The sequence below is a fragment of the Meleagris gallopavo genome, chromosome 3 (assembly GCF_000146605.3).
Source record: "Meleagris gallopavo isolate NT-WF06-2002-E0010 breed Aviagen turkey brand Nicholas breeding stock chromosome 3, Turkey_5.1, whole genome shotgun sequence".
Classification (NCBI taxonomy): domain Eukaryota; kingdom Metazoa; phylum Chordata; class Aves; order Galliformes; family Phasianidae; genus Meleagris; species Meleagris gallopavo.
Window position 1 is genome coordinate 81,593,862 of NC_015013.2, and position 20,217 is coordinate 81,614,078.

At 41.1% G+C, this 20,217-nt stretch overlaps 1 protein-coding gene across 1 annotated transcript in view; it reads right to left on the reverse strand.

Annotated features, from left to right (window-relative positions):
• Window positions 1-2,316: 2,316 nt before the first annotated feature.
• HAS2 (hyaluronan synthase 2) overlaps window positions 2,317-20,217 on the reverse strand; it is a 19,769-nt gene continuing 1,868 nt past the window's right edge. Inside the window, exons 2-4 of the mRNA XM_003205271.4 lie at window positions 11,637-12,263; window positions 6,813-6,914; window positions 2,317-5,254 (exon numbers count right to left, since the gene is read on the reverse strand). Coding sequence (XP_003205319.2) covers window positions 4,325-5,254; window positions 6,813-6,914; window positions 11,637-12,263 — 1,659 coding nt within the window. The 3' untranslated portion in view covers window positions 2,317-4,324. The remainder of the gene's footprint in view (window positions 5,255-6,812; window positions 6,915-11,636; window positions 12,264-20,217) is intronic.

The window sequence follows — 20,217 nt, forward strand, 5'->3', positions numbered from 1 at the left end:
TTTTTTTAAGAAAGCTTTCTTATGGCCTTTTTGGACTTTCTTTTTCATACTAAAGTATCTTCTAATACATCCCACAGTGCTGCCATAGTTATCCAGATATCACCAATGCTAGCAGTAACCAGGACAACAAGACACTATGCCATTTCTGTGGAAGGCAATGAAGTAAGAGTGCAGACAGAAGTCACAGATAATCACCAGCGTCTGCTCACTGGATGGGCTCACTATTTGAACTAAAAAAAGTAACTATGGAAAACTTAAATACAGTTTTGGGGATCAGTTACAGGCAGCAATGCTGTAAAGAATTTAGAATGATCTTACCATTTAATCTTTTTTATCTCTACTAGTGATTGCTAGCAAGGTCACACTTGTGCATGCTCTTTTGTGTTTTTTCTTCTTAAAAAAACAGTTGATGACAGAGATCAAACCTCTGAGTGCGTATAACCTAAGCTGTATAACCTACACAGACATGTTAGTTGCCAACTCATGCAGCTCTCCTAACTGTGCCCAACATCATTTGTGGCTTGCACTATGGACAATGCTTACACTGTACAAACAGTACCAAATATCACATACTAAAGCTCAGACACATGGCCTGGGTCTCTCATTTACTTAATGTAAATATAACAACAAGGAAATTTTCCTCTGTGCAGTCACTGGAGCTTATGGAAATTTCAGGGCTATTTTAGTAGAAAATTTGAGCTGGATCTCTTTGGGAGAAGCAGAATCTTTTATTATACAAAATTACAAAGCTAGAAGAAGCAGGGACAATTTAGATCCATTAGATCTGAAACTGAAGCAGCAAACGTAGGCCAAGGAAAAATTGCAGTATGTTTAAGTTTGTGCTAGTGCTGGAGAAAAGTGGCTCTTCCAGCAAAGCCTCACTAATACCAGACCTCATCAACAGCTCTTGATACATTTTGTCTCCTCTTTACCATTCTGTCTCTTGCTAAGAATAAAATTCAGACTAAAATTTTTAACAGACGGATTCATAACAGCTTGTGCACCAGGACACGTTTGGCAGTACGTGTCTGACAGGATTTTTTCCACCTCCTAAAAAAATTCTGCTAAATATTCATGCATTCCTGAAAGAAACCTGATTCTTGGCCAAACCAAAGCTTGTTAGCAGTCAGAACAGGAGGGCTGCTTCGTCCTTGCTGCACCTCTAATCCCTGCAGGTTTTGCTTCACACCTGGTCTCTGCAAACAGATGCTGTCAAACTCAAATTACTCCACTCTGGAAATGGCTCACAACCTGAGATATTGCCAACTCATTGGTTTTTTCTTTTTTCTTTTTTTTTTTCCTTTTTCTGGAAACATGTATTTTGAAGTATTCTGTAGACTTTGTAGTTTGAAAAAGTTTTTATAGATTTTGAAATCATCTATTAAAGGCTGAAAAATGCCTGTGTTTTTCAAAACAAAGCATGATTTTTCTTTTGACACACAATTGTATTTGGTATTAATGAAAAACACATTTTATTTTACTCCACACACTGAAAATACAACAAAGTAACTTTGAGATGAAATATTTTGAGAAAATTTTGAGAAGAAATATTATTAAAAGAATGTAATTTGACTAAAGACATTTTCATGTCCTTTCAGAGAGACAGCTCTGAGGTCAGAGTAGGTTTCTTAGGACTTTTTCCATTCTAGTCCTGAAACCTTCCCAGGACAGAGACTGCATTAGGTCTCTGGGCAGCCTGTCCAGTACCTGATTGGTATCATGGGCAAAAAGTTAATGTTTATATTACATCTGAAGGTTTCAACTCAAACCCAGAGATCTTCATTTTCCTACCAGGCATCACTGTGTAGTTCCAGGCTCCACCTTCCCGACAATCTCTCTATAGGTATTGGAGATGATGTTAGGTGGCCAAAGCCATCTGCTTTCCAACTGAACCTGCCCAACTCCCTCAGCCCCTCCTCGCAGGGACAGTGCTCCAGCGAACAAATACCATACTGGTCATACACTGAACTTTCTCTGGTTCATCAGTGACTTACTGTATTGAAGATCCCCAAACTGGTCAGAGTATTCAGACGTAGTCTAATAAGCACAGCAAAAGAAGAAGAGGACTGGGCACATATTCTCTGATGCTTCCCTAATTTTGTAGGCTAGTGGCATCTAATGGACTAGAGCAGGTTGGTTCCCAGTCCCTGCACTCTGCAGTTATCCACTCCCCAGGTGCATGCTTACCATGCTTCTCAATGGTAAATTCCTGCTGGGAAATCAGACTGGTGGCACCATAACAGCATCCTCCGAGCCATCCAGATTTATGGCTTCAGAGCCAAAGTGCTGATCAGAAACACCATGTATTAGTCATAATCTTATCAAAAATATTTTATTTATGAAAGTAACAATTATACTATACAACCTATATTGGAAGTACATTTGCTAGAATAAATTGCTAGAATAAATACAGGCAATTAATTCATTTTTTATAGAATGAGAGGATTTATTTGACATTTGAATGTTAACCCAAGCTTTAACTTACATCATAAATAGTTAAAAGGCATAGTCAATTTTTTTTCTGTTTCTTTTGCATTTTTTAATACTGTTCTATTTTTAATCAACATGAATCAACTCTCCAATCATTAACATAAAATTAGTATGACTTTCAAGCAATCATGTACCTCAAGATAATCAAACAAATAAGGTAGTGTGTGTGCAGTTCTTTCTACAGCAGAATCTACTCATGTCTGCATAAAAAAGAAGCTGAAAATGCTTCTAAGTTCTTTAAGCATCATATGCTGATTTCTGCTTTACCACAGTGCTTTAAATACCAGAATCTAAAAAGGGCATATATCTGTATGCAGTTGGCATTCTGTTGCTCCTTATAAAGTGTATTAGGGCTCAATGCCACATTCCTTTGGCTGGTGAAGGACTGCAGAATTTAGTCCTGAGTGTTATTTCACAAAACCATGGTCCAAAATAAATGTCCAAAATGGACTATTAAGCACCAAGGAAGTGATGAATTTGCTAGACCTGATGTTTTCAGATACAAGTTGGCTTCTTTTCTGGTAGATATGCTTTAGTCAGGCATGAAATATTGGGCTTAGTACAGGGGTCTGTATTACACTGGATGTCAGAGAAGGTGATGTTTATATCATTTGTAAACTCTATGAAGGGCACTGCAGATGTTTTGTAGTAAGGCACCCACATTTTGAAAGTGTTGATATGTTTTCCTTTCATGTATTTTTTTAACTAAAAAATCAGAACTAGAAGATTACAGTCATCAGTCAATAGTAGTTTGGGGTGTCCAATATTTCTTCAGATGAGAAGCGTGTGGTTCTTCAGATCATATGTAAAATCAGTGGGAGCTCTCCTATAGCAATGCCTTTTCCAATGGTATCAAGACCTGGCTTATCAAATGGCTATTGTGCATGCCAGAGATATTATGCTCTCAGCAAAGTAGATTTCCCTATTAGAATGTTATCCAAAACAAAACAAAGCCCCAGATTGCACATATCTACCCCTTTGGCCTTTTCTTATGGACAAATATGCTTGTATTCAAAAACTGACAATGTTGGGCCTTTCCTAATAAATGTCTTCAAAGAGTACATTTAAATACTTTTTCACAGAAATAACCATTCATCAGTTGCAAAAACGCAGAGGGATTTTTTTATGCTTTCTATTGTGAACAATATTAAATCAGCATAATTCTGGGGGAGAAATTGATTTTTTTTGTTTCCCAAATATATTTAAGGAGACTAAAGAACAAAATGTGGGGGAGGCAACTTTTTTGGCAGATAGTAAAATATAAAATATGTGATTTAAAAAAAAAAAAGTTGGCTTAAAAATACACACACACAAATAATACAATAATATAAAAATACAGCTCAGCCAATGGCCTCTTAAAATTTACCTTTGGCATTACATTTGGCAGCCTAACACAAAAGACCCTTCCTATAAAAAGAACTATAAAAAAGAGAAGTTCATAAATTAGGTTGCAAGGGGCTGTAAGATCCTTTTCTTGATTCTCCAAACTCCTTTTCTTCCTGTCCACACATAAGCATGACCAGTGAGGTATATAGAACGTAACACTGTCAGGCATATGCACAATCAAAAAGTGCATAAACAAAGAAGTTCTCCCATTTTCATGCGAACAGGTTGAAATGGTGTGGTTTGATTCTTCCCCCTTGGAAAAAAAAATCATTTTCTATTATTTCTGATTTTCTTACTTTGGCAGGATGAAAATGAACCCAGAGGAATATAAATGTCCTATTCCCAGCAGCAGTGATCCATTTCCCTTGGCAACATTCGTCCCATGCCACAGATACTACAAGGTTCTTGGGTTGCTTTAGAACTCTCTGGGTAACTTCCCACAGAAACATCATACGTCTAGCACCATGTCATAGTGTTGCTCTTTCTTCCGCCTGCCACATTTGGTGATAAGAACCAAGTACAAAGTCAATAGAAGAACCCAGTAACATGCATAGAGGATTGTACCAATGACGAGAACTGTTGTTTTTGACTCAGAGAATGGCTTTTTCGATTCCTTGTAGATAGTGAAAATTACGCCACCTAGGAGGATTGTAAACCAAATGGAGACTGGAATGAGTCCTATAAAATTAACTACAATGGTTTTTCTTCCTGATGTGCCCCACCCTGCTTTATTTATTGTGGCAATTGCAAACATCTTTGCTGGCAGTAAACTTGACATATACAACACTGAGTAGAGTGACATGAAAACCATGACAATGTTGCCCCTAAGGAAGCTGGCAAAGGAAGACTTTATCAGGCCCACTAACTGAACTGTCAACAAGAATAGGAGGATGTTCCAGATTTTTCCCCTGTAGAAGAGCTGAATGACTGTAGCGATAAGGAAGAAAGGAAAGAATCCAGTGATTACAGCTTCATAGGTCATCCACAAATGGTGCTTGTGGAACCACATTGCATTATAAAGCCACTCTCTAAAATATGATTTACTCCAGCGGGTCTGCTGATTCAGCCACCTGAGATACTCTATTGGTGTTTCAGTAAGGCACTTGGATCTAGCTGTGTATTTTGTTGCATAGCCCAAACTTGGTACTCGGTTAGTTAGATGCCTGTCATCTCCAAAGCTGCACTGGGAGCCCATAAATTCTTGATTGTACCAATCTTCCACAAATTCATGGAGTAAAGAGTTTCTGTACATTCCCAGAGGTCCACTGATGCACTGTACGCAGCCAAAATAGGACTGGCAGGCTCTTTCTATGTTAAATGCCATCCAGTATCTCACGCTGCTTAGAAAGGAGATCCAGGAATCATACTTGTTCAAAATCTGCAAAATACAAGAAGTTGGCATTTTAGATGAGCTCTTGAAAAGGATATTATACACATTAGATCAAAAAGGAATTTGCTGAAACTGGAGTACTGATAGCTAAAATATAAGGGGAACCTCACTCTTAGGCCTAACATGTTACCATCCCTACACAGTCCAGGACACTGACAGGAAAGGCAAGGTAAAGTCTTCAAGAGGCTGTTCCACAAAAAAGATCACTTTTCTCACAACCTTTCCTCTTCTCCATCAAGAAACATCCTTCCTGGCTCATTTTTCCTTTCTCTTCACCCCCAGTTAAGTACCTACTGGGCTCAGCCTCTCCCAGGAGATGGAAAAGTTCAAAACGTGGCTTCCTGCCACAGCTTTGCTTCTCACAGGACTTCTTCCAGCCCTCCTAGAGCTATGCCAGGATATGAGAGGCTGAACACGTGGTCTTTGGCTTACATTTTTGGTCTTCTAAGCCTTGCCCTGGATGTTTGATCCTGGACTATGATCCTATATGTGACATTAGGCCCTCTGGGGAACAGCCTTGTTTGAATTGACAATGGAGTACTGGCACTGTTATTATGCCTCAAGACATACTATGATACTCCAACAGTCATGCTTCAGCTCATATAAACAGCACAGTCCTTCTCTTCATTTTGCCACAAAGCTCATCTGAAGCTCAGGCATCCACTTAAAATGCTGTATAGCTATAATCTGAGTCTGAACACTCAGTGGAGGTAAAGGCAAGTGCAGGTGCCCAAGTCTTCACATCCACATTTTCAGCTCAGTTTGTGATCAGACCAGAGGAACAAAGATATTCAGGCTTCTGTAGGAATCTTAATTTCTGGAATTAAGAGTCACATACCTGAAATACTTCTGATTACTGGGACATTCTTCAGTAAGTGCTTGCCCATATAGATGGCCCTTTCTCCTTTGTTTCACATAAAAGCCTGACTGCACTAAGGAAGCAACCCCAAGGCCAATTGGAATGTTCATATGAATATTTTTTTTAATAAATTGTAGCAGAAACATTTGTGTTGGAAGGAATGAACAGCTGAAAATCCTTACAGAAGTGGAGCTGGGTTGACTTCAGGGCTTCACATTGTTCCATCTGACAGGGATGCATAGGAAACTCAAAAATACACACAGTGCATAGTGCACTGCATTTCTAAAAGGCTTTATTCGTAACAATCTTGGCTGCGAATGGTAATGTTAGCAAGTAAAGCCTGAGGTGCTGGACTTGGCTTTGGGAGAGCTGTTCTCTGTTCTCCGGTGCCCTAAAGCTTTTCTGTGGCACCTTGAACAAAAAATCATGTCCAGATACTCAAAGATGCAGCAACAGGCCTGACAGTCCTAATGCCCCATTTTTCACATATCTGGGGAGAATAATACTTATTTGCTTCCTATGAGTGTTGAAACCACAGTGCTCATACCTGTGAATTCTGTTCAATAGATAGGAGGGGTAAGGTCTTACAAGAGCCTTTGTGATGATACCACTGTGTATTCAACGATATTCCAGACATGGAAAAGTATTGCAGTACAAATATTTGCTGAAACTCCCCATTGTACTCACCTGCACATCGCCTCCAACTCCTCCAACCATTGGATCTTCTTCTAAGACCTTTACCATCTCCACTGATGAAGCTGGATCAAGCATTGTGTCTGAATCACAGACCTACGAGAAAGACAGAATCAAGAACAAAAATGGGTTGGTTAAGGAGTACCCTTGAGCAGAGAATAAAAATCACTTGAATGGTGAGTGTCTCTTTAGGCATATTCTCCTGAATGCAATTAAATCTCTCTTTGGAGTCTGCATTGATACTTCTTAAAGGCCATTTGTATCAGGCAGCAAGAAGTGCTGCTGAATGAAACTGAGTGCTTGTAAGGGCCATGCACGCAAACAATCCTCTCTTCTGTATCAGCTCCATTTGTTTTACTGGCATGCTGGGCTGACAACTTTGAATAAGAGATGCTCTCAGAGATGGGGCACTGCAGAGCAAGACAATGTTTGTGGGTGTGTTGCAGATTCCTGCTGAGCCCTGACATAGGGATCCCCTGTGTTGGCTGCATGGTATTAGTACCCTAGTTAAATGTCTCCTGCTGCCCAAAGAGGGAACGAGTGAGGAGTTAAATTCCAGATGCTTGTTAAAAAAAAAAAGGAAAAAGTCAGCTAGGAGTCTGGAAAGAAACCTAATAGTTCTTTCACTCATGGAAGGATTTAGAAATTCATGTAAGATACATATTTTGGATTACAGAACAAACTCATCTGTATATTTGGATGTATGGTGTATTACTAATAGTGCAAGGATTTGAGATTTGATGTACAGAAATCATTTGCCATTTTCCTCCAGCATTCTTATAAAAAATATCTAAGTAAGACCAGAAGGAGCAAGTCCCAAAGTGCAGTACTCCATGAGACCAGGGCAGAAATAGATGAGATACGCAGGCTTTTCAACCACACAAACACTCCCAGTCAACTAGACACTGTGTACATTAGGAATTGGCTTGCCCCTGGAGAGTAGGAGGAGGGCTCAGGCTGGCCTCTCTAAAAGGCAGCTGATGGTGCTTTCGTTTGCTGGGAGGCTAATGACATAGGCTGCGGCCTTTTTAAGACAAGTGGGTGCTTCCTTGTCCCAGCTGCTGCTGAAAGCAGTTCCCCAACAGTCTGTGAACTTGTTTTTTAGATGCCCTGACCTTCCTGAGTGGGAGGCTGTCCCAGAAACACTCTTCTGGCTGGCCAGATTCTGCCCTACAAATTCTCTTCCTCCTCTCACTTACTCCAGAATTGATATTCCTGTAATTTCAGGTGGGGACAGTAGAGGTAGAAGCCAGTGGCGCTGCATGAATAAGCTATTGAGTTAAATCCCAGCAAGGCTTCATATCAGGAGTTTTAATTTTGGCATCTTTTCATTCAACCTTTCAACTCAGCCTAAGCTCCCTTGCTCCATGGGAGCAGAAGTATTTATTCCTACTCTGTGAAGGGGAGGAGAGTTTTTAGGGATTCTGTTATGGGCTAGACTTCAGCTGAGAGGTTACAAGCAAGTTTGCTGATGACACCAAGTTAAGTTTTGCAGTTGACACAATAGGAGGTAGGGGACACCTTCTAGTGGGACTTGGACAGGCTCAAAAAGTGAGCACATAAGAACCTAATGAGGTTTAACAAGGCCAAGTGCAAGGTGTTGAATGACTTTTTACGTGATCTGATAGTGAGAGGACAAGAGGGAACGGCTTTAAACTAAAAGAGGGGAGATTTAGATTAGATGTTAGTAAGACATTTTGTACTCAGGGTGATGAAGAGGTGGAACAGGTTGCCTAGAGAGGTTGGGGATGCCCCATCTCTGGAGGCATTCAAGGTGAGACTGGATGGCACAGTCTGATTACTGGTTGGCAACCCTGCCCATGGAAGGGGAGTTGTAACTAGATCATCTTTAAGATCCTCTTCAACCTAAGCCGTTCTATGATTCTACAGTTCTAAGATAATCAGGCTGCACAGATTGTGATGCAGCTCAGTATCTGCCAAAATGTTTCCTCTCCATGCTCACTTGGAGGCTGAAAGGTGAAAGCTGAGGAGAGCTCTCATATTTCTGTAGGCATCTCCAGCTTCCATTAACTTGGAGCATCCAGCTCCTCTCCTTGGAGGACTCAGACTGGGGAGCACCTTTGTAACCTGGCCAGCTTTGGTGGAAAGCTGTCATCAGTGACAGCACATGGTGACAGGCAGCATTAATTTTGATGAAGGGAAGAAAGGATGAGTGGAGGAAAGGATGCCTGTATTTCTGTCCAGGACTTCCTGAGCAAAGCTGTCACTGAGTGCTCAGCACTGCAAATCTGCTGTTTGTTGGTATTCAGGGCTCAGGCAGACATTTGTCCCATTTCTTGTGGCCACAAGTGCTCAGATTGGGTCAGTCTCCTACCCAGCTCCTCGGATTTCAGTCCTGTGCCTGTCACTCAATGTGGCTGAGCAGTCCCCACTCACCAGATGAGTTTATCTGTAGCAGAGAAACCTGCCATGAGCAACACTGCTTTTTATCCTATTATAAACACAGGATTTATTTACGAATGACCAGCATGTGTCCTGGCCATGCCAGCACTGCGGACATGTCTGCGTTCCTGGGACAAGCTGTCATTTTCCATCTGGATGAGGTTTTTCTAGGTGAAAAGAGACATACCCTGAGAAAAGCAACTTAGGAACCTGAATGAAACACACCAAGGGCTGACCAGCCGGGACTGGCCCAGCACAGTCTAAGAGCCAGTTTGCCATATTTCCACATAAGGGCAAGGTGACCTAGAAATTACCGCTGTGGGTCACAGAGTTGCATGAAAGGGACAGCTGACCTTGCGTGCTTCTGCCTTCAGCTCCGAGCAAGCTGTTCAAATGCTTGCTGCAACCAGTGGTCATTTAAAACCAGGATGTTCCACAGAGCTCAGACTCTGCTGGGTAGTCCATGCAGGTAGATGGATCAAACCAAGATGAATTGCACACTGACTGCACTAGCCAGCTTTGCCCTCACCTCCTCCAGAAGGGAATTAAAGCCTTCACAGTGATTTCAGGTATTTAGTGAGAGTCTGCTAGTGAGCAACATCTTGGTTATCCACATTGACATGTCTGCTTATGATCACCTGCTTTTAGGCTTAAAGTGCATTTAAGGACTGTGAGGCCCACAGTGTCAGGCATAGGCAGTCATACTGACTGGTCTACTTTTTAAAGTGGCTGATCATTGATGCAGATTACTCAGCTCTTAAAATGTGGGGCCAATTTAAAGTAATTTAGTCCTAAAGATACTCCTAAATAGCGGTGCAAAAAATCTTAGCCTACACTAATTCACAAAACAGAGCCATATGTCACCTGCACTGCATCAAGACTGTGGCCAACCAGAGCCACCAAGGCAATGCATTTGTCACATGGATGTGACTGTGACATCAGTCATCAGTTACTCCCTGGCACATTCATCAAGACTTCTGAGCCAGGTCAGGAGTGCTAACTGACAAAGAGACCAGAAACATCTCTTCCGTTTTCTTAGTTTATGGTATGACTGTTGAAAGAGAAACACTTTTTCCAGGTTCTCTGAGCAAATGCAAGAGCTGGACCAAGAGAGGAAAGTAGTCATGAAACTGTTTCCTCTCTGCCTTCATTCTCTGCAATTTGATACTTCTGTGGGAAGTGATTATAAAATGATGTTAACGCAGAAAAACAGCATTTTTGATCCCGTCACAGTCCCTCGCAGCACAAAATCAAACTGCAGACAATGGAGAATTTAAGTCCATTGTTTTTGGATAATAAATCAGTTAAAGTTTTGGAAATGCTCAAAGATGAGTTTTAAAATGTTGCCTTGTTTTTAAGCCTCCAGTAACTCTTAAAGTTCTGAGACCAGGGTGGTTCCTGACACTATCCTGACAGCTTATCGACTGTCCCACCACAGGAGAATTCTGGAGGCAAAGTAATGTGCTGATGTCAGGAGAGGGCAGGAAAGGCTGAGGATGATTAATTAGGAAGATTGTCTCATAATCAGCGGGATTCAGTGGAATAAATCTCACTGGTCCTGATATACCACTAATACACTGATATACAACTAGTGATCCTGAGGGTCTGGTCTAGTTCTATGCATCTCCCTCCACTCATGGCCTCCTGGACTTCCTGCAGTCTGTTTGCCTGAGTGAGGAGTGCTTCCATGTGTAAGGCACAAACACAGAAAATCTTTCATGGGATCCAAGGCAGCTGGAAAGAAATGTGTCTCTGCTGCTTTGGAAATGGAGAGAGAGGACTCAGCCTAATTCATTTTTAAGTGAACAGTGTCATAAGGGCTTTAAAGGCCAAGTCGCAGTGAGTGAGGTAATGCAGCTGTAAGTGATGAAGCAAAAGCTCCTTCAGGCTTTAGCTGAAGAAATCTTTCTTTCAAGACTGCACGTTGACCTTTTTTATTGAATACTCTGCACAGCCCTCAAAAGCTTCAAAATACCCCCATCTTTTTCACAGACTCTACCACTGAGATATTCCCTAGTGGCAGCAAATACTTGTCTGCCTGTTCCCATATGCGGCCACTGAAATTCTCTCAAAATAAAACTTTACCCAAGATCTAGACTTACAGGAGCAGAGAGGGGGTCTTCAGGAGGCCACTGGCTTTGTCTGAAGCAAAGTCTCAGGGAGAAGTACCAGCCTGAGGAGATATTCCAGATTTCTCCAATAGCTAGGAGATTTAACATATTCACAGATAGGCTGACCATTTTAAAAAGTAGCAAAATGCACTTTTAACGGTCAAGCTGTTTCCAAACAGACTGAAAGGAGCACTGTGTTCATCAGGGACTAGGATGGCCTCTAACATGCGGCACAAAATATACAAAAGCTGCTTTCTTTCAAAGTGTGTTTGAATTGGCACTGACCTGGTGCTTTAATACCTACCTGTACATAATCCACGCTTCTCCCCAGTGCTTTGAATGCTGTGTACATTACTTCTCTTTTTCCACCCCATTTCTGCATGATGCAAACACTTTTGTTGGACAGGACCAGCTGAGATACGTGCTGCATGCTCTCTCTGTGAGACTCCTCCGTCTCACCTGGACCTTTGTCGTGAAAGTTGTTATTCCAGATATAAGTGGCAGATTTGTCCCTACCCATGATTTCAGTAAAAATGTCCATCATGTAAACGTCATCTTCTGAGTTCCCATCAATGACCATAACAACTTTAATTCCAGGGTAGGTCAATCTTTTCACAGAAAGTAAACATTTTCTTAAGTAGTCAGGATCCTCTTGATAGGCAGCAATACAAAGGGCAACAGTTTTGTTCAGCTTGATTGGAGTCTCTAGCGACCGCTTCATTTTCCTGTGCTCTAGGTAGGCAAACAGGCTTTGGATGATGAGATGTGATGCCAGGATAGCACCATAGAGTCCAAAGGAGAAGTAGTAATTGTCTGTTTGGATAAACTGGTAGCCCACAATGTAAGCAGCGGTGATTCCCAGCAGGAGGGACACTCCAAAGAGTGTGGTTCCAAGTATTCTCAGGATACATATAAACCTCTCACAATACATCTGTAAAAAAGCACGGAAACTGTTAGCAGAGCTACCACTTCCCACTTTGTCAGGGGCACACATGGTGTCAACATTGAGTTCAGCACCAGCAGATGCACCCCATGCTTCTGGTCATATCATGGACTTACTACATCATCTGTTCAACTTATATCTCCTCTGCAGTATTCTTTACATGTGAAGAGTCAAATACGCCTTAATGTACCAGGGAGGTTCTCTACACTTCATAACGTCCTCAAAGAAAGTGCTGCCTTTGTCAGGATCTTAATTTGGAAGCCTGGGCTTGCTGAATGAGATTCTGTCATATTACCCTGAGGGGGTCGGAAAAGGGGCTTTCAGGCCACTGCTCACTTCATACAGTCATGGGTGGGAGGAACAGCTGAACATCTGTGCAGCCTCTCCTTGCCCCCCAATTTGTGTCATGACTGCATCCCACCCTGAATTGCGTCTCTTGCTTAGTTATGCTTGCAAAAATATTGGAAAGACATTCTTAAAACAGATGTCTGAATGTATTTATATTTTTTTAGACAGATGTCTGACTGTATTTGTAATTTATATTTATATGATCAGACAAGGTCTTCTCAATAACACTGCAAAAATGTGTTATTCATACATTTGTATATGTATATATATTTGCATGTGCTAACATGAGTGTGTAAGACACTTGACAGAGATTAAGTCTGTCTTCAAAACACTCATTAATTTAGCAGAGTCAAGGCTTTACTTTGGACTCTGAAATTCATTAGAGCATTAGAGTTTCAGCTGTGACAACTTCTGCATGCATAGCCTACCTGGCTTTAAGGTCTTTCAGGCTAAGCTCTGGCAATGGAGGATCTAGCAGGCATGGAAGATGCTCAGTACTCTCAAAACAAGTGATGGACAAACATGTAGACAGAATCACAGAATCACAGAATGGTCTGAGTTGGAAGGGACCTCAAGAATCATGAATCTCCAACTCCCCCACCACAGGTAGGGTCACCAACTTCCACTTATAATACTAGGCCAGGCTACCCAGGACCCCATCCAACCTGGCCTTGAACACCTCCAGGGACGGGGCATCCACAACCTCTCTGGGCAGCCTGTTCCAGCACCTCACCACTCTCTTAGTAAAGAACTTCCCCCTGATATCCAATCTAAATCTTCCCTCCCTCAACTTAAAACCATTTACCCCTAAAGGTAGGTAGACAGAACATACTTGACTGCTTTTTGTGGACAGTCACACTAACCATTTTATACAACAACTTTCTCATAATTACAGGAAAGTTAGTGCCAGTATGTTTGACCTTGGGGGCATAAGATAGATAATGTCTGTTTAAGGTTATGCCAGTAAGCACACTGTAAGTCAAAGAATCTGAAGCACATGCTTGAAAATTTTGCTGAATTTGAGCCTTTCCAAGTAATGGACTTAATGTTTGTGTTTTCTTACTCTTATTCATATTTTCCCTGCTGCTAACATCTTGCTTGTCTGCAGATAATGTGTTTCATCATCTATTGGCCAAAACTGAAGCTGGAACTGCACTTCATTACATCATGTAGGTCTTTAACTCTTTCTAGTGAAATTTTCAGGGGAAAAAACAAAAGGGGAAAAAAAAAAAAAACAAAAAAACAACACTACCGAAGTGCAGCAGCAGAGCTGTCACCAGTTTCTGTCTGAAATGTTACAGGCTTAGAAAGACAGAACAACTTAGAAAATAAAAATGAGAATAAAGTCTGAGACTGCAAAGACTATGCTTTTTTCCACTGGCTACTTAGGGTCTTAAATTTCATGACAGGAAAAAGTCTCTTAAGTGTATATTTGGAGACACTGTTAAACAAATTGGACCCTATCTCAAGGACTTCCTTGAATACTTACGACAGGGCTCTGACAAGTGCTGTAATCACCCGACAGCACCAGTCCCTGCTCTGGCCTGTCTGAAAGTCTTCCACAATGAGGGGTCATCAAGAAGCCTAATAAAAGACAGCTTATACAAGCCGTCGCTTTAGGTGAATTAAATGCAGCACCCAAAATAGATGGGCGCTAGAAAACAGATTAAGTAATGGATCTCCTCTAGATTACCTTGAAGTCAAATAGCCTGTGTGTTTATTAATCCCCTCAAGTATGCAGAAGGTCACCAACATCAAGGTGAATATTTTATTAATGGTGCAGTTGTACGAGGCTTCCCCATTTGGGGTCCACAACTTCTCTTCCCTCGCCAGAAATAGAACATGCCTATTAGTGAGCAGGGCTGAATTCTGCTTACATTAGGAATTGTATGACTGAAATCAATGGACCACTTGTATGGGTATAGCTCACAGGATTTAGATTAAGATCTGGAGCATTTACATTTGACTGACTATACACTTGTATCAGGCTTTTTTTTATATTAATTTATTACTGCTTTTTCTTTTCCTATATAGTGCTTCTGCACCAAAAGAAAAAAGAAATGAATTCTCTGATCTTGTCATTGCAGCACAGATTCCCTCCTTCTCAAAACCCACTCTTTTAAGATCAAGAAATGGATTTCTGGTCTTAATAAAATAGTATTTTTTTTTATCCTTTAACTGTCAACCTTGGGAAAATAAACAGTGTTTTGATCTAAATTCCTGGCTTTCATCAAAGAAACCTTCCCCTTTGTATATGCAATTGAAACATGTCTTTTAACTGACTGAATCTCAGGCAAAGTCTGGAAAAATTGCTCAATATTCTCAAACTTTAGCACGTGATCTATTGATAACTTGTCCAGCAGAATTGATATGTATCAGCTTGAATGTGCCCAAACAACAGCAAAGAAGCCAAAAACTCTCCACCCTTCTCAAATAACTGAGCCAAGGAATTAAGAGGAAATTATGTTTGTCCAAGTCTGTGGCCAAAGATGAATTGCTGAGTCAAATAATAGCACTGAGTACAGGAATAGCCTCATCAGAGATTTTAAGATCAGATAGTACTGTTGTGAAAATGTAGACTGGCCTAACACAGTGAAGTGTAAAAGGACATCTTAGTAATACATCAGTCAAAATTTTCCTGAACTTGTCACATTAAGATAGAATCGAGTATTATCAGAGAAGCAGTGCATGGTACTGCGAGTGAAAATTGCAAGTCTAAAATAACACTGTGCTGAGTCAAGATACACGTGTCAAGTGCTTGGTGAAGGATAAAGACAGATTTTAACGTTCAAAACCACAATTATTTTTCAGGCATTTCCTAAATAATCACTCTGAGTGCTGGTAATATTCTTTCAGCCAAATTGAAATGCTTTTCTTCAAAGTTGCCATCAATAGAGCCCTGTTCAACAGCTGACTATTTGGTAGGTGTACAGTACACACCTCATATGATCAGTGCAGCTCAGGCTCCTTTTGAGGTGCTAAGTCTCCCACGCACTGCATGGGAAGCTTGAGACTGGACTGCTAATGCTGTTTTGCAGTTTGGACATCTAAATCCTTTATGAGCAAATCCATCAAACCTTGCGGTGCTGCTTTAGCACAGACTATGCAAACAGAGTGAACATTGGTACACACACAATGAGTGAATGTAAAGAGGTTTCAAAGTATACTACTGAACAATTTACTGTCTTGATTTTCCAGCTGTTTAATTCCATGAACAGAGCAGATGAGTTCTTCACAGCCCACCTAGCAGAAATGAAACATGAAAGCGGTAATGGCCTCAAGTTGGCCAGGGGATGTTCAGGTTGGATATTAGGAAAAATTTAGTCTCTGAAAGAGTGGTGGGGCACTGGAACAGGCTTCCCAGGAAGGTAGTAGAGTCCTCTACTCTACCTGAAGGTGTAGATGTGGAACTTGGGGATATGGTTTATTGGGCATGGTGGGAATGGGTTGATGGTTGGACTAGCTGATCATAGAGATCTCTTCCAACCTTGATAATTCTATGATTCTAATGCTGTTTAGGCTGCTGCGTTTTAGTGACACGTATCTTGGATCAACAAGCAGTCCTGAGTATAAACATGTCCTCTTGTGATTGTACAAGAGGAAGCAATAAACGTGTGTGCCTCTTTCAAGGCTCTAATGAAGGGCATAACCAAGAAATAAATCCTTGCAAGTATTTGACATCAGATTCCACATAGTGAGCTATTTAGCATTGGCATAATAATGGGAAGACCCAGAACTCGTATTTTTTTGCATGCTTGTGATGGAAGAGAACTTACTCTACGTTACTATCTTCTAATATTATTTTCATAAAAAATTTAAGTCAACAAGAAGTTGACTAAATATATACATAGTGACTGGTGGAATAAGTCTAACACTAAAGATACTGGTCCTAAGACTAAAGATACCTGGTCTAGTACTGAATGTGGAGGTTGGTGGCCCTGCATGTGGCAGGGGAGTTGGAGATTCATGATCCTTGAGGTCCATTCCAACCCTGCCCATTCTGTGATTCTGTGATACTGTGCTTTCACAAGCTGAGCAATGCCTTAGATTCCAAATTAAATGAATGTAGCAAAATATGCTTTATTCTTTATTCTGGCAAATATTTAGGCTAGCATCTAACTGCAGTTATAATACATAAATCTAACCTTAATAAGATCAAGACACCTGATGGAAATTCAGTAGGTTTTAATGTCCTGATTGGTACTGCATACTTTGCAAAGAACACTATGACTTCCAGGGTAAAATAGCACCTGTCTCCCTCACCAAAATTACATATCACAGTCTGGCCATATGGTTATTAATCAGGCTTCATGCATGGGTAATGAGGCACTGGCACAGACTGCCCTCAGAAGCTGTGGTGCCCCATCCCTGGAGGCACTCAAGGACAGGTTGGATGGGACCCTAGGCAGCCTGAGCTGGTGGGAGGCAGCCCTGTCCATGGTGGAGAGTTGGAAGCAGATGATCTTTAAGGTCCCCTTCAACCTAAGCCATTCTAAGATTCTATGATTCTATGATCCTTCATACTAAGAACACCTGGACATAGTATATCCCTTTGCAAAATCAGGAGACAAAGAGAAAAAAATATTTGAAAGAAATACACAGAATAAGAGAAAACACATATTTAGAAGGTCTATGTGTAGTGGTGCTGTACATACCAATATTATCTGTAGCCTCTTATTTATACTGCACTAGCTGCTGTTGCTCAAAGAAGCAATCCAGTGGTGCCTTACACCTGCTAACACAGGGTTTGGAACCAGTGACTGACTGGAGGTCAGAACGAAATCAGCCTTGCTTGCAACACATGGGATGCAGCTCATCCATCCATCATCTATTTAAAAGACTGTCTCTCGTGTACAACATTCAAACATATCAGATAGGCCAATACTACAGGTACAGATCTGCAAAGAAGGAACAAGTAGTACTGAGGGCCCAACTTCCACCCTCCATACACTGCCCATTCATACCCTGAATCAAGTCTAATCAGATCCCATGGATTGAAATGCCATTTGTGCCTAAACAGTCTGCTGTTGTGGTGCACCTTGCAACTAGTTTCATTCAAGAGGAATTCAGCAAATGTGCTCAGTGTCACTTTTCAATTAAAACCAAAACATGAAGAATTCAAACCAGCCTCATGGATGACCTGCACATCAGCCTTGCCTTCAAATCTTTGTTGTAACAAGAAGTGCTGAGCAGTGAGAACATTTAGAAGTGTCTCATTGTTACATGGCTGTACAGAAGCTGAATTCTTGACTGCCTACTGGTCATGGTCCTCTGAAACCTCGTGCTTTGGCTTCAGCATAACACTTATCTTCAACATAAAGAGAAGTGTGCACTTAAATATTTTGCTGAAGAGAGAAATCGGTGGATAATTTATATTAGAGTTCTGTAGTGCACGCATAAAGAAAACATTAAAATTTCTTTGTGAAATTTCTGGAGCATTCATGACAAAATTATGTATGTACATTTGATGTATTTATTATACCTATTAATCTGCTGTATGAAAATTGATCATTGCTTAACTATTGTATTTCTTGAAGGGAGAAAATCAGAGAGAGTGCATCAGGACTTGAACCACTGGCATTTTGTTCCTAGTACTGCCATTCACCTGCTGAGTGTCCTTAGGCAAATAAATTCACCTCTCTTTGCCTCAGCTTCCTCACCTGCAAATGGGAATCAAGATCATGCTAGAGGCTCTTGGAGTCCTATGGAGCTCCTCATACAGCTGAGGTTACTGAGGTGTTCTTGTGCATGTGATGTTGTTCTTCCTGGGTCACATGGGACCCAGTGATTCCCAATTTCCATAAAACTGTTTTTTCCTCAAAGAAAACCAGACCGCTTCCTTTTTCCCTTCCATATATTCACTTGAATGTAGAGATAGCAGGGCAGTCAGTTTTTCTACAGCACAAATGCAACTCTTACCCTATCAGCAGAACGCCTGATATCCATGAGGTTAACAACATAAGAGCTGACGCACATGGGTGTGTATGTATGCTGTTGCTTAGGGCTGCTTTACACAGAGCCAAAGGAAGAGTATCAACTTTTATAAACCTTAAAAAAAATCTCATTCTTTGTGATCATAATAGCACTAGCTTCTACAGATAGCTGCTTGAATGACACAGTTGTGTGTGATGCAGCCCTTATGTGTTTATGTGGCCTTACATACATATACTCTGCGTTTAAACACAAACGTTATCTGCCATTAATCTTCATCCAATATTTAGAAACATAGCCTTATTTTGGTGGCAAAGTAAATCATTTATCTTTGAAGTACAAATGCTTCCAGGTACACAATAATTAGGAACATCAAATAGCTGCCCAGAGTGCCTCTTCTGTTTTACAGTCTGCAGAGAGGAAACCAAGAAGTTACGCTACATCTGTATATCTTTACTGCAGCAGAGTTACCATATCTGGTGCTTTTTGTTATTTATCACTTCCAGATTTTGTCATGCCATTGATCTTCTGGAAAGGGCTCACATAAGACTAAAATTAATTCTGAGGTTAGGTTTAAAGTAAAGAACAAGGTTGGTAATGATGGTAAACCGTATCTGCACTCACAGTCTTTGATCAGCAAATCAAGTCTCCTGTCTGCTCAATGTATGTTCTCCCCTAAAGCACCTAAATTTATTCTCTAAGAGGTGTGAGTAACTGATGTGTGGATTTCTCCATCGCGTACATGGTGAGATGCTGGTTGTTCAGTTAACCAAAAGAAAGCAACAAACTCATACTAAACCCTCTAAGAAATAATATGAGAAATAATTCATATTGATATTCAGACATTTTGGATTACAGTGAAAAATATTCTAGTTTAGAACAGATTTCTGGTTGCTGGTTCTGAAGTCCATGGACACTTTTGGCGCAGCGCTGACTCCATACTTTACTCCAGTGAGTAAATATTTGTCTGATGTGCATAGCTCATTATCTTGTAATTTGTTTATCAAACACAGGTAATACCGTGTTTGACTTACTCAAGTAGGCAGTCCTGTTGCACTGAATGAAAGAGTAATTTGCTGCTTTATGCACTAATCTCAAGTAGTTATTAAATGAAGCTGATATCTGATTTGTTTGCATACCATAAACACGACCAGCTGAATTTGCTGGTAGCACAGCCGGCATGGGGAGCTCCACTGAACCCGGCACAGTTGCTCTTTCTCCTGGAAAAACTTTTGGCCAAGTGTTGTTGCCCTTGCGCGTAGGGTGAGATTTACTAGAATGGAATACAACCCTGTATTGACACGGTGACAACACTGGTGCTGGAGAAGTGGGTGAGAACCTATGGAAAGATGACCCGTGAGGAGACCATGTGGTCTATGGGGACTAAGAGCGGATGAATGCTTATGCCTTGTGAGATATGGGGTCTCTATCAGCCCTAAAGAACGGATTCATAAAGCCTGCCAGGAATGGTGGAGTACGGTGGGCCCTCCCTTAAACTCCCTTTCAGCCCTCTTTGCATCTTTGCCAAGATATTAAGGCATCGAATGAACCGCATTAAGGCTCCTAGCAACGAGCGCTGGTTGTCGGCCTCAGCTCCAGGCTGCAGCTCGGACAGGTGCAGCGAAAGGCCGCCGAGGACACGGCCGAGGAGCCCCCGGAGCTC